At 27.0% G+C, this 13,487-nt stretch overlaps 2 protein-coding genes across 3 annotated transcripts; one reads left to right on the top strand and one right to left on the bottom strand.

Moving 5' to 3' along the window:
* Positions 1 to 327: 327 nt before the first annotated feature.
* On the bottom strand, positions 328 to 5,291 carry LOC113556567 (ATP-dependent RNA helicase DDX42). The gene is made up of 14 exons (XM_026961596.2): positions 5,089 to 5,291; positions 4,862 to 5,006; positions 4,656 to 4,756; positions 4,467 to 4,569; positions 3,533 to 3,830; positions 3,306 to 3,445; positions 3,014 to 3,242; positions 2,678 to 2,946; positions 2,457 to 2,607; positions 2,008 to 2,100; positions 1,805 to 1,938; positions 1,610 to 1,717; positions 1,419 to 1,541; positions 328 to 1,337 (listed from the first exon to the last, which is right to left on the bottom strand). The coding sequence occupies exons 1-14, from the start codon at positions 5,289 to 5,291 to the stop codon at positions 1,221 to 1,223; spliced, it is 2,214 nt and encodes a 737-aa protein (XP_026817397.1). The 3' UTR covers positions 328 to 1,220.
* Positions 5,292 to 5,574: 283 nt separating this feature from the next.
* LOC113556569 (ubiquitin-like modifier-activating enzyme ATG7) lies at positions 5,575 to 11,968 on the top strand. 2 transcript variants are annotated; one of them, XM_026961597.2, is made up of 16 exons: positions 5,578 to 5,838; positions 7,042 to 7,106; positions 7,645 to 7,858; positions 7,935 to 8,133; positions 8,201 to 8,314; positions 8,370 to 8,608; positions 9,379 to 9,476; positions 9,546 to 9,657; positions 9,729 to 9,873; positions 10,483 to 10,641; positions 10,748 to 10,924; positions 11,027 to 11,158; positions 11,242 to 11,351; positions 11,415 to 11,547; positions 11,617 to 11,736; positions 11,792 to 11,968. In XM_026961597.2, exons 2-16 carry the CDS (start codon positions 7,091 to 7,093, stop codon positions 11,849 to 11,851), a joined length of 2,028 nt encoding a protein of 675 aa, XP_026817398.1. In that variant the 5' UTR covers positions 5,578 to 5,838; positions 7,042 to 7,090; the 3' UTR covers positions 11,852 to 11,968. The 2 variants fall into 2 exon arrangements, with proteins under 2 accessions (XP_026817399.1, XP_026817398.1); XM_026961598.2 differs by lacking the exons at positions 11,617 to 11,736; positions 11,792 to 11,968 and having other exon boundaries at positions 5,575 to 5,838; positions 11,252 to 11,351.
* Positions 11,969 to 13,487: the final 1,519 nt, after the last annotated feature.

Below are 13,487 nucleotides of genomic sequence, written 5' to 3'. Positions count from 1 at the left end.
TTTTTTATATATATGTAAACACACATATTTAAATTTTTAAGTAAATCACGTTTTTGTAATAAACAAATTCTTTTTAAAAAATGTTGCAGGTCTCTATTTATTGATCTAATTGGTAATTACTTGAAAACCCTGATAATATATTGTTCAGTGATCAACAAATCACTGAATTTTTTTAAATAACTTGCAATCTAAACACTGGAAATTAAATTACTTTTCTAATATTATCGATAATTATACTTTGAATGTTACAAGATATTACAGAATTAAAAATAAATAGAAAATCAATATTATTATACTTATATTCAAATACATTTATTACACAGTAATCAATAGCATACAACAGAATTAATACTAAATTATTTTGCATGAAATTCGAGAGCAATAATAAGAATAATTTTGGGTTTAAATACAAATCAAAAACAATACAATACAAAAATATTTAAATTTGTACAAAAGTAAAATCAATTACATATTGAACATTTAATAGTAAAACATTTTATTTTTATTATTAGTTTATGTATTTTTAAAATCGGTACTTTAGTACGATCAACAGAAAGTGAGCTGTGATTGCGCCATTTACCTTTCTGTTATGTTGTTGAGACTACTTCAATTATTTTGCCATGTAAAATAAACCATGTATCACAGGAGAAATAAAATAAAAATGTATTCCTAAATTTGATGAATACTATTAATGGAAAATGATGTGCACATTATTGTGTTTATATTTATTTAAGATATATGGTAAGTTAATCGCGATCACTTTTTATTGACTGCACTGTAATTGAAAAATGTAAATTAATGATTATTTTATTATTAAATGGAATTTGAACTATAAATAACTATTTTCTTCTAAAAGATATAAAAAATAATAAATTATGTTTTATACACAAGTTGAGAATGCTATTAATTGGTTGTACAACTAAAGTTATAAATAGGCATCAATTAATTTTTTTACATACTTTAGTTTAGAATAACAGTGGGTTGACAAAAACAGTATACTAAACATGACACAACATGGCAAGTTGTAAGAGTTAAGTGTATATAAACAAAATATATCACTAACAAACGGTTTTATTTAGAAAAATAAAATAAAACTGTTTTAAAAATTTGTAACAAATTTTTATTTAAAAGAGAATTACTAAAGTAATTAAAAAGTCTTGTGATTTAAATAGGTTAAAGATCAAATAAAATCAAAACATTTTCACTTATAAATAAACTTTTTAATTGTCCCACCGGTTTTTTTTTGCTTTTCGTTCTTTTAATGGACCTGTGTGCACTTTTACTGATGAACTTGATCCAACTGTTTGTTCCCAAGTGTGATCTTCACTGGCTTTAAACTGTAATCACCATAATAAAAGTTAATATATGAAAAAAAGCTTTAATGAATTATAAAGAAGTATAAATATTTTACTACTCACTTGATTTTGGTATTGCATTTTGAATGCTTCTTTCAGTGCTAATAGTCTTCCTGATCCAGGACCACCTTTTGGTGCTGGCGGTGCTGCAGCTGGAGGTTTTGGGCACTGATACGAACTCGCCGCCTACAATTTATAATTCATTGTGTCAAAATATTATCATGTAAAACTCATTGAAATAGAACATTACTAACGGAAAAATTATTGGAGCCCGATGGTTCCCGATATCCTAGTCCAGCGCCTCCGGCATTCACTGATTTACCCTTTCCGCCTTTGAAACGACTTTTTCTGAACCAAGAGCTCTAGAATAATATATTATGATTGAATAATAAATCAATTAAATTCAATTAAGAATCTTAATAATATTTTAATTGAAGATGCTTCTTTACCTGCAAGGCAAGATCCATAAGTGGTTTAGGAACTTCCTGTCCCACACCTTCAAGACTTCGTACCAAATGGCCAGCAAATTCATGATCTTTTGGTGTGACTAGAGTAAATGCTGTACCTTTTTCTCCCGCTCGACCTAAAATAAACATTTTAATATTAAGTAAGTATTTAAATCCGCAAAACAAACAAATTATGAATATCTTACCAGTTCTTCCAATACGATGTGTATGTGTGTCAATATCTCTAGCTATATCGTAATTCACTACTGTTCTGATATGAGCTATATCTAGACCTCTGGCTAAATACAAAAAACAAAATAGTGATCAAAATATTAGTTATAAGGATATTGATATTTGAATCAATTTTTAGAGAAACCAATTAGTCTAAAAAAATGGAATCATGTTTTATTGTAGTTTTTAATAATTCATATAATGTACATTTATAAATTTCAAGAGAATACTTGAGAGACTTGTTAATTGTTAAAAATAGTTTTTTAAGAGGATGCAAATTGTAGAAATTAAGAAAAACCTTATTAATTTAGGACGATATATTATTTTCATCGAAAGTTGAGGTTATGGCACAAATCAAGTTTCACAAATGATTGATTCTATATTTTATAAGTATTATTATAGACAATAATAAATATGATCTTACCAGCAACATCAGTGGCTACCATAATATTAACTTCTTGTTTTTTGAATTGTGTTATTACCTTGTTCCTTTCGGCTTGGTCCATGTCACCATGTAACAGTAATACTTCATACTCTTTTAGAGCCAGCGTACTGGCTAGTTGTTCTGCGTCCAACTATAAATTATAATTATTTACATTAATTACAATTTTTTTTTTTTATTAATCTTGTCTTAATTTAACTAACTTTTTTAGTAACAAATACAAGAATTGATCCATTTGATGTAAATTGAACTATATTATCCAACAACCACTGGCACTTGTCACTCTGTGGCATCACCAACATAATTTGTGTTACATCAGTGTTTGCTTCACCAATATCCCCTTGAACAATTCTTATAGGATCAGTAAGAATATCACGTGCCAACTTTTCTATTTTCTTTTTAAATGTTGCAGAAAACAGCAATGTTTGACGATCTGGTCTAACGTGATCACAAATGGAACGCACTTGAGGTTCTGAAATCAAATTTGTTAGTTAATAAATGTCACATTAATACTTAATAAAAATCACATTCATACTTACCAAAACCCATATTAAACATTCTATCAGCTTCATCCAGTACAAGGAATGTTACTCTAGTTAAGTTGGTTGCAGACATCTTGACTAAATCAATTACTCTTCCAGGAGTACCTACTATGATTTCAGCACCTCCTTCAAGTGCCTTCGATTGTTCCCACTTTGAACCTCCGCCATAACAACATACTACCCTCAAGTTATAGATTTTTCCAAATTTTTTTGCTTCTACATAGATCTAGACAACAAAAAACATTTAGAAATAATTTCTATCAATCGATTTTTGACTATTGATTTATACTTGTTGAGACAATTCTCTGGTAGGTGCTAATATCAAACCAACTGGTCCATCACCTTCTTTCAGTTCTGGCTGATCCATTATGTGTATCAACATTGGCCAAATGAATGCTAAGGTTTTACCACTACCAGTTTTTGCAATACCTATGCAAAATCATAGATAGTAAGTTAAAAAATTTTTTTTTAAATATTAATTTTATAAAAAGTTCTTTTGAAATATTTTTTGTTTACCAATGATATCACGCCCAGCAAGCGCAGCAGGAACTGCTTGACTTTGAATTGGTGTGGGTTGTGTGTAATCAGACTTGCGAATAATTTTCATTAGGGTGTCGTCAAAATTAAAATGAGCAAATGACGTGACAGGATAAGGTAAATCAGCACCATTTACTCTGAGACCAAGAGTCTTACGTAATTGAATAACTTTATCCACAGTTAAAGATGATATTTCACTGTGTGGAGAGTAAAAGTTCTTTTCAAAGCTTTGGTATTTGATTAAAGAATGATCAATTGGAGGTAATGGGTCTATTTCCTTAGGAGAAAAAAAAAAGAATATTATTAGAATAATAAATAGATAATATAGTTAATAATAGTTTTAAAATTAGTCAATTAATATTTGGTATAAATTAAAATTACCACACATTTATTTCATTAAATTATAAATTTTTAAGTTATTTATAATTAAAATGTAACTAAGGCTGTTAAAACAAGTGAGAACATTGAATGTAAAAATTGAGTTTGATGAATAGTTTTATTTTATTAATCAGTTAAAAATTAAAAACAAATTAATTAGATATTTTCAATAGGCAAAATAAGGGGTTAGAGCTTAGTAGCAAACAAAAATCACTTGAATAACTAATGTGTTATATAATGATGCACGATTTCTATTATCAAAAAAAAATTAACTTTTAACTAATATTTGATTAAAATAGTACAAAACCAATTTAAAAAAAATAATTACATAAGAAAACTATTAATTTATATGCTTCAGATTACTTATTTTAAGACATTGTAGACATTCTACAACTCAAAACCTTATGATTGTAATATTTTTTTTTTTTGATGTATTGCAAATTTAAAAACAAGTATATATTAGTATATCAGGCAAAGTAGATTTGTTTTTAATGATAATTGTGTTGAAAATTAAATCATTCATTATGGTACTAACTTTTTTCTTCGGTGGTGCTATAGGATTACCATCTTCGTCATAATCAATTTCAATGTCTGAAGTTTCATCAACGAGACCTGCTGTTGGATTTTCTTCCATATACCTAACAGTGTATAAATAAAAGTGATTATTTCTATATTCCGGCAATGTTAAACATATTACGGTAAGATATAAGGTAATGTTACACACCTGTAGTATGATTCTTCTATGTCTTCTTCTTCAATATCTTGTCTAATACCTTTTTCATCTTCTCTTTTTTCTTTTTTGTCAGAAGTTTTTGCTTTTTTTACCTAAAAAATTAATTATTTTTTGTTCTTTATTCTGAATAGGGAATCAGATTAGAGTATCTACATGTTTTTCCACATACTCAAGTGGAAACTATTTACATAACATACTTCTTTTTCTAATCCTTCCATGAACGCATCCAATGGATCTTCAGACGAATCAGAATCGCATTCAGATTTTTTATTAGACGGACTATCGGGTGCAGGAATGTACTCGAGTTGAGGTTGTTGATGTTCATCTTCGTCTTCAAAATACCTTAAACACCACCAAAGTTTACAGTCAAGCTAAATGGTACAACTACAACCAATATGAGCGCGAGTGGGTGCACACCACTTACTCTTCTTCGGTTTTCGCTCGTTTTTTTGGCACGCCCCAAGTCGAGGAGATTGCCGAATGGTTTATGGCGTTCAAAGTGGAGTAGCCCTGCTTACTGAGTCCGCTGTTTGACGGTGGAGGTATGGCCACCGACCGGGACGTCGACGTCCGTCCACCGGAATTGAACGAAAACGATATTTTATCATTCATCTTGTTGTTGTGCATGGTGTTGTGCGGCGGATTCACCAGATTACCATAACGGGCCGAACGAGATTCGGTAACAATTAATTATTATTGAAACGTCCAACGACGAAAATTTTCAATTTAATTATTTCGCCGAGTAGTGTGAACACAATCTAATACTAAATAATATGATATAAATATATATAGACTGTCTGTTAACACAGTAAACGCATATCACCGGGACGAATCGCGCATACTGTTCACAGACTTCTACATAATATATTTTATAGAAGTCTGTGATACTGTTTGACAATACTGTTATCACGGAAAACAAACGAGCTTCTAGTCCGTTATCATCACAGACCTTGTAAAGTAACTTGTATTATTTAGTTGTAAGTTTGTAACACGGAAGACCGTGACTATACAATATAATAATATTTATAGTTACTTTATAGTTTGTAGCCTTTGTCTCTTACATTTCTTTAAAGCGTAGAATATTTTCAATCTATGGCGGTGGCTGTGGTGTATTGGAGTGGCTAAATCGACGGGAATGGTGTCTTCATTTTCAAGATGTATTAAAATTGTATAGGTAACAATTTATTATTCATTCTTCTGCATTCACACTTTCACGGACATAATCAAAAGTCCTACGTTTGTTCTCATACTTTAAACAGTTAAGCAGTATCGGCTGTATGGTTTTTACTTTGTATTAAATTGAGCATCATATTAGTAACTTTGAATTAAGGTTGTTACAGCATTAGATTTCTGAATACTGTGTAGGTATTAATTAATTATTATAATAAACAAATAAACAATGGTATATTTGAAATAAATTACATATTATTGTAAAATAATGTAAAATTTTCATATCCTAGATACCATAAATACCATATTAGTTATTATGTTTTTTTAAAGTATATTCATGTCAGCCTCAACTCTTTTAAATTTGTTGTTTTAATTGATTTTTTAATTATTTTGTTAACTAAAAGACACAATACACATAAAATGAAAATTAAGATTAAACAATTAAATTATTTAAATAATAAGTTAGGGTTGGATAGAACAGTTAAAAACTTATAAAAATAATCCTACTTAATTTTATTGTAACCTCTTGCTGGCATCAATAATTCAAAATACATCAATAATTTAAAATTCTTTCATCATCCCCAGATTAGGTAAATTGTACCAGTTTGAAGTTTCTAATAACAACCATAATAATGTAAATTCATTATTTGTGTACTAATTTTATGTGAAACAGTGAAATTTTAATAATAATTATTACAACTTTAATTTTTTTATTGTTGATTAGTTGAATGTTCATATTATATTTTAAATCTGAAGTATTTATTTCAAACCCATTACAATAATATAAACAATAAATTTAAATGTTTTTATAGATTACCTATTTATTTGATAATATTATTAAATAATTTATTGATGTGTACAAAGACTACCTTAAGTTATTTATCATGATCAATAATCATGCATTTAAAATTTTCAATCAGTATCTTCTAAGATTTAAAGTGAAACATATTTAGGGTCAATATTAGAAATATTTAACTATAAGACAAATTGTATGAGTTATGATTATCTGTTAGTCATTAAATTGACATTGGTTTTATAATATATTATATTATTAAATTAAAGTTATTGATTATATTTTATCTTGATGAATATAATATTAGGTAGTATTTATTTTTCTAACATTATTGAAATGCAATTGAATTTTAAATACTAAATAATATTATGTAATTATTAAAATATTTTAATGTTTGTGTATTTTATTTTTCAGAAAAAAAATGTTTATAAATGAGTAAAATTTGTATCAATTAATTTATAAAATGGATAATTTACCAGGTAACTATTAACTATTATGACTTATAGTTAGGGTTATTATACATCTGGATTTTAAACATCAGTCAGAATTTGAGAAATGTCCGGATTTTAAACATCAGTCAGAATTTGAGAAATGTCTGGATTTTAAAAAGTTAACCGTTTAACATGGTTGAAACAAACATGATACAAAAAGTTATGTCAGGTGATAGATTTTCGTGTTCATTCAGTATAAATGTATAATATATAATTTCTATTTTTGTTCATATTTTTTCTCGGAACATCACAATAAGCAACTAGGTACCCATTATTATCGTAAAAAGATTATTAAAATAACATATTTTATAACATATTTAACCTAATAACACTTATGTAGATATTTTGTTCATAGATCTAAATAAAATTGTATTAATGAAATAAAAATATTATTTATCTTCAATTTTACCCCCCTCCCTCCAAAAACAGAACTGATATTCGGATTTGGTCCAAAAACATTATGGTAACCCTACTTATAGTTTAATAAAAAAAGTTATAAATAAATTATGCAATTATACATTTATAGAAATAAATGAAGAAAATGCAAAAACTTCAGTAAAAGATGAAACATTATTGCGATTTGAACCATTGTCATCTTGTCTTGATCCTAATTTTTGGTTCAAAGTCTGTCAATTAAAATTAGAAGTTGATAAACTAGATGAAGTCCATAGACCGTTGGTTGGATATTATACTTCAAATAATAATCCATATATATCACTTGACTGTTCTTCCTTTAACCAGTATGTAATTATATTTTTTATTTTATAATAGATTTTTATAACCTTTAATATGTATTTACCTAAATTTATTTTATAGAGAAGTTAATGATGAAACATCTTTTAAATGTATTGCTCGTGGCTACTGTTTAAATAAAAACACAATAGATTCATTTAAAACATGTGATAAAAATGAGTTGTTAAAAGGATTTGGTGAACGGTTATTAGATGATTTCCAATCTGGTAGAGCTATTGAAGACCCATCCATAATTCCAACTTTTGATGTATTAATGTTTACGGTCAGTTGTTTTGTTATTATTTATAATAATTTTGTTACTTAATTTAATTTATTATTAATTATTTTAGGATTTAAAACGATATATTTTTTACTATTGGTTTGCTTTTCCATCATTTTCCGGGCCAAAGTATTGTCTAAATGATGCTCCTACTTCGCTTAAAAACATATTTTCTCCTACACAGGTGAATATTTATAATAGTGTTTTATTCTATTGGTAATATTATTATTATATTCTAGTTTGATTTATTGGCTTTTGGATTTAAAAATCTAAAAATTGACCAAAGAGGATTTTTTGGAATTGCACCCACAAAAGAAGGAAACCTTACTGTTATGACTCTAAAAGAATACATAGATTTACTCAAAAATAATACAGAAAATGATTCAGTAGGTTATTTAGTGTTTGCTGATCCATCTGATTTATTAAATAATCCTGGATGGCCATTACGAAATCTTCTGTATTTAATTTTATTTCACTGGTAAAATATACAAATTGGAATATTATTTAAAAAATTTAAACTCTTAAGTGGACATTATACCCACATGTGTTGTCTCTGTCTTACTAATGTACATCATAGCAAATTTGCATTAAGCAGAACACAATTTTTGAAGTTAGCTTTAATATTAGAGTAAATTTACTTATTATCAAATATAAAGGTAAGAATATTATCTAGGCAATGTCATATGCTTTTATTTATATTATCATTTTAAAGTGAGTTATAACTATGTAAAATATTAAAATTTTAAAATGTTCATAACTCACTTTAAAATGATAATATCAATAAAATTATTTGACATTATCTAGATAATATTCATACCTTTGAATTTTTTGATAGGTAAATTTACTCTAATATTAAATCTAACATCACAAAATGTGTTTTGCTGAATGCAAATTTACCAAATTTACTATGATGTATGTTAGTAAGACAGAGACAACACAAGTGGGTATAACGTCCTCTTAATTAACATAATAAGTGACCCGGGCGGCCAACTATTATACATGAGTGAATCTTTATTATATATATAACTGGCCTACAAACGATTAACTCAGTGAGGGTGACAAGCAGTCTGATCTTGGTCACATGGGTTGCTTAGAAATGCTATAGTAGAAGATTAATTATTAACTAATCATAATTTATTTTGGTAATAAAATAAATCGTTATATGACATAAGACGCAGATTAATTGACAGCATTTCTATGTTGCTGATATCATTTATTAAACTCACTAATAATAAATTTTACTTTTAGTCCCTCTATAAGAACTTCAGTGTTAAGAGTAATAGCATTACGAGGTTCTCCTACTACTAAATTTTCAGCCAGCGTATTATTTAATATAAAACTATCTTGTAAGTCTTAGTAATATTATTATGAAATAAAAAAATTTCTTAACTTATTTGAATTTGTTTTTTATTTAGCTGAAATGGTGATTAATCAAGATGCTATTAAATTTGTGGGTTGGGAAAAAAATTCTAAAGGAATTTTCTGTCCCAAATATGTAGACCTAAGTAAAACCATGGATTCTACAAAGTAAGTATATTTAAAAATATGTCAAAGACTTTTCTTGGTACTTTATTAATTATTATTAATAATATTTTTAGACAAGCAAAAGCATCTGTAGATTTAAATCTTAAGTTAATGAAATGGCGCATTGCTCCTGATTTAAACTTAGATATTGTTGCTCAATCAAAATGTTTAATTATTGGAGCTGGCACACTTGGTTGTTGTGTGGCTAGAAATTTAATGGTTTGTATATTGATATTTAAATAGCATATGATCTAATTGAAAATTCACTCTATATTGGATAAAATTCCATAACTTTTGTTAGTCTATACTTTTTAACTAAATATTAAAAAAGCACAAAATATGGTACAACAAACAAATTTAAATATGAAATTTTTATTTTATAATATATGTCATTGTTGATGTCAACAGTATTATTGACGCCAGCATTGGTGTGTAGAAATCTGATAGGAAAGTTTAGTCAATATCAAATTGGTATGAATATTGATCATTTATTATTGTTTCATTTTTTATAAGTGCTTAAAGTCTGATTAGTTGAGTGTGACTAGTGTGAGTATCTCAAAATAATATTTTATGTATACATTTGGTAATTCCATGATTACTTTTTCAAAAAAGTTGTTATTGATCATCAACATTGACAGTAACATATTTTGTTTTATATAAATAAAAAAATTAAAATAATAAATAACGAACAGTTTTTAAAAACTACTGATTTAAGCAAATAGGTAATGAAATTTTATTAGATTCAAACAAAACTAAATCTCAGTACATCTCTAATCAAATAATATTTTGTATAATATATATTTTCTTATTGTGGTTTTTATTCTTTAGGCATGGGGTGTTCATAACATAACATTTATTGATAATGGGAAAGTATCATATTCAAATCCAGTAAGGCAGTCATTATACAGGCATTCTCATTGTATCAATTCAAATACTTACAAAGCGATAGCTGCTGCTGATGTATTACGTGAAATACATCCAGAAATTGTATGTATTAATAAATAATAAATATTAAATAATTTAATATTGAAATTTGAAATCACTGAATAGAATTGTGATTATTATACTTAAAATATTGATATTAAATTTTTAGAATAGTACTGGTATAGTCATGAGTATTCCAATGCCTGGCCACACAGCAAACATTGATGATCATAAAAATGTAGATTTATTATCCAAATTAATAGAAGATAATGATGTTATATTTTTGTTAACTGATTCTCGAGAAAGTCGTTGGTTACCTACCATGTTATCTACATTGCACAATAAGGTAATTATTTTAATTATTACATAAATATATTACATATTTTTCGAATAAAAACTTTTTTTAAGTACAAATATTACAGTAGTTAATTTATTATTTATTTTCTAGCTTGCCATAACTGCGGCATTAGGATTTGAATCATATTTAGTACTCAGACATGGAGTTGAAGTACAAGATGTTTCTTCTGTAGAAAAAAAATTAGGCTGCTATTTTTGTAATGATGTCACAGCACCTGGAAATGTAATGATTAATTATTTTTTATAGAGATAATTAATTTTTTTTTATTTCATTATTTTTTTATAATAAAAATTATTTTAATGAAGTCACTTGTAGATAAGACACTTGACCAGCAATGCACAGTTACCAGACCTGGTGTTTCCAACATAGCAGGAGCTTTGGCTGTTGAGTTATTTGTATCGTACATTCAATTGAAGTATGTATATAAGAACAATAATAATTAAACAATAAATTGTTCATGTAAAATTTGTTTGTTTAGGTATAATGTGTTGGCAAATGCTAAATGTTGTTTGGGGATTGTACCACACTCCATTAGAGGATTTATATCTGATTTTCAGCAGATAATACCATTTACTTCAAGTTTTTTTCAATGCATTGCATGTTCACCAACAGTAAGTTTTAAAAAATATAACTATTTTGCAGTTTATTCAGTTTTATAGTTTTATTTTTATTTTTTGCAGGTCATTAATGACTTTTTGAATAAAAAAGAAGAGTTTTTAAGCAATGTATTTACAAATCCCAACTATTTAGAAGATTTAACTGGACTAACAAGTCTTAAAAATGAATTTGAAAACATCCAAGTAAGTTAATTTTGAAGACTATTCAACAAATATTTCATGTTAATTATATTTCTAGATTTTTGAAATGAATGATTCCGATGTTGAAGATTCTGGAACTTATAGTGAACGGGTGTGATATTTTTTTAAATTTATAAACTTATTTCGTTATTTTGATTATTTATTCAAGAATTTATATTTTTAATTTAAGAAAGTAAAAAAAAAAGTTATTGTAATTTTTCAAAATTAAATTGTATTCAACGTTTTTATATTCTGAATAATGTGTAAGTAATAACTTATAAGTATATAATTATTTCAAATTTTAAGATTTGCATTGTTTTGAATTTCAATATAATAATATTATATCATATAAAATAAAAACATAATGAAACATGAAACTAATATTGTTTATTATTATATAGGTACAAATTTAAATTACAAAATAGACTTGAACAATTGAACGAATACTAGTTTTATATTTTAACAAGTTAGTAATTTTATATATCTACAAATAATTATATAAAGTACCTACTAACTACACACAAAATGTAAACTAAACCATAAAATGATTAATCTTTTTCGTAGATATCTGTTATTTAAGTTATTTCTATGTATTATAGGTATTGTATTTTAATTTATAAGGAAATTAGTTTCAACAGCACTTCCAATTTACACAGTAATCAAAATTGAAGTCTTATACCACTCATTACTATTAACAGTATTAACCATTAAGTAATTTTTAAAACGTTTCCTTTTTTTTTTTAATTAATAGCGTGATCGTGTATACACTTATGCACTTATGACTTATAGCAGCAAAGATTTCAAGCAATTGTATTTCATTATTTCTATTTGAAAATAAGATGGGCTCTGCGTCTCTGCCATCCTTTATAAATATGTATAAAAACAATTGTTGATGTACCTATTGATGATTGCATAATATATATCGAACCCATTAGTAACATGTATCGACAGAGACGTATTTGGTGGAGAGCAGAAGGGGCTTGGACCCCGGACGCTAAATTTTGAATTTTGTAGAGCATTTTGATGTAATACAATACCTAGGTTTTTTTTACCCGGGCCGCAAAATTCCTAAATACTTCTTTCATCTTTGGGTATCGAATTGAGTATCTCAGCAGTGATCTCTCACTACAAGATATAGTAAATTATGTACAACATAATATATACTGCTGTGGACTACATCACAAAAACATATTCTTATGCCTCACTTCACGCAGAATTTATTGTATCATACATTCATACGGCTATAATTTACTGTGCTTAAACAGTCAAACCTATCTCGTACTCGTGTCTCTAAATATGTCGTCAACGTGTCTATATTTTAAATTTTGTGCGTACCTTCGAAAGGATTTCAGTATGGTAAACGGCATTCCAATGAGTAATTACGACGAGGTTAAGCAGAGGGCAGAGAAATGGCTGCGAAGGAGTTGTCAGTTGGAGAAGCAGTCTATGATACGGACATACATACAAAAGCTGGTCACCCGACTACGAAAACACATTGAACTATTTGAATTCAAAGGCGATTGATTATTTCGAAAAACAGTATATTATATTTATGACCAGGGCTCTCGGGAATTTATACATTTAAAATCATAAAAATATATTCGCATACATAAGCATAGTAAAATATCAAAATATGCGCTTAAATATGTTTATTTGAAAAAAAAATTTTAATTAATTAAAAAAATAAGGCCAAACTATTGATCTTTTTGGATTTTTTTAACATTCAGCATCTCATTATATACCTAGCAATAAAA

Source organism: Rhopalosiphum maidis, chromosome 4 (assembly GCF_003676215.2).
Source record: "Rhopalosiphum maidis isolate BTI-1 chromosome 4, ASM367621v3, whole genome shotgun sequence".
NCBI classification, from domain to species: Eukaryota; Metazoa; Arthropoda; class Insecta; order Hemiptera; family Aphididae; genus Rhopalosiphum; species Rhopalosiphum maidis.
This window is presented reverse-complemented; position numbering and strand designations above follow the sequence as displayed.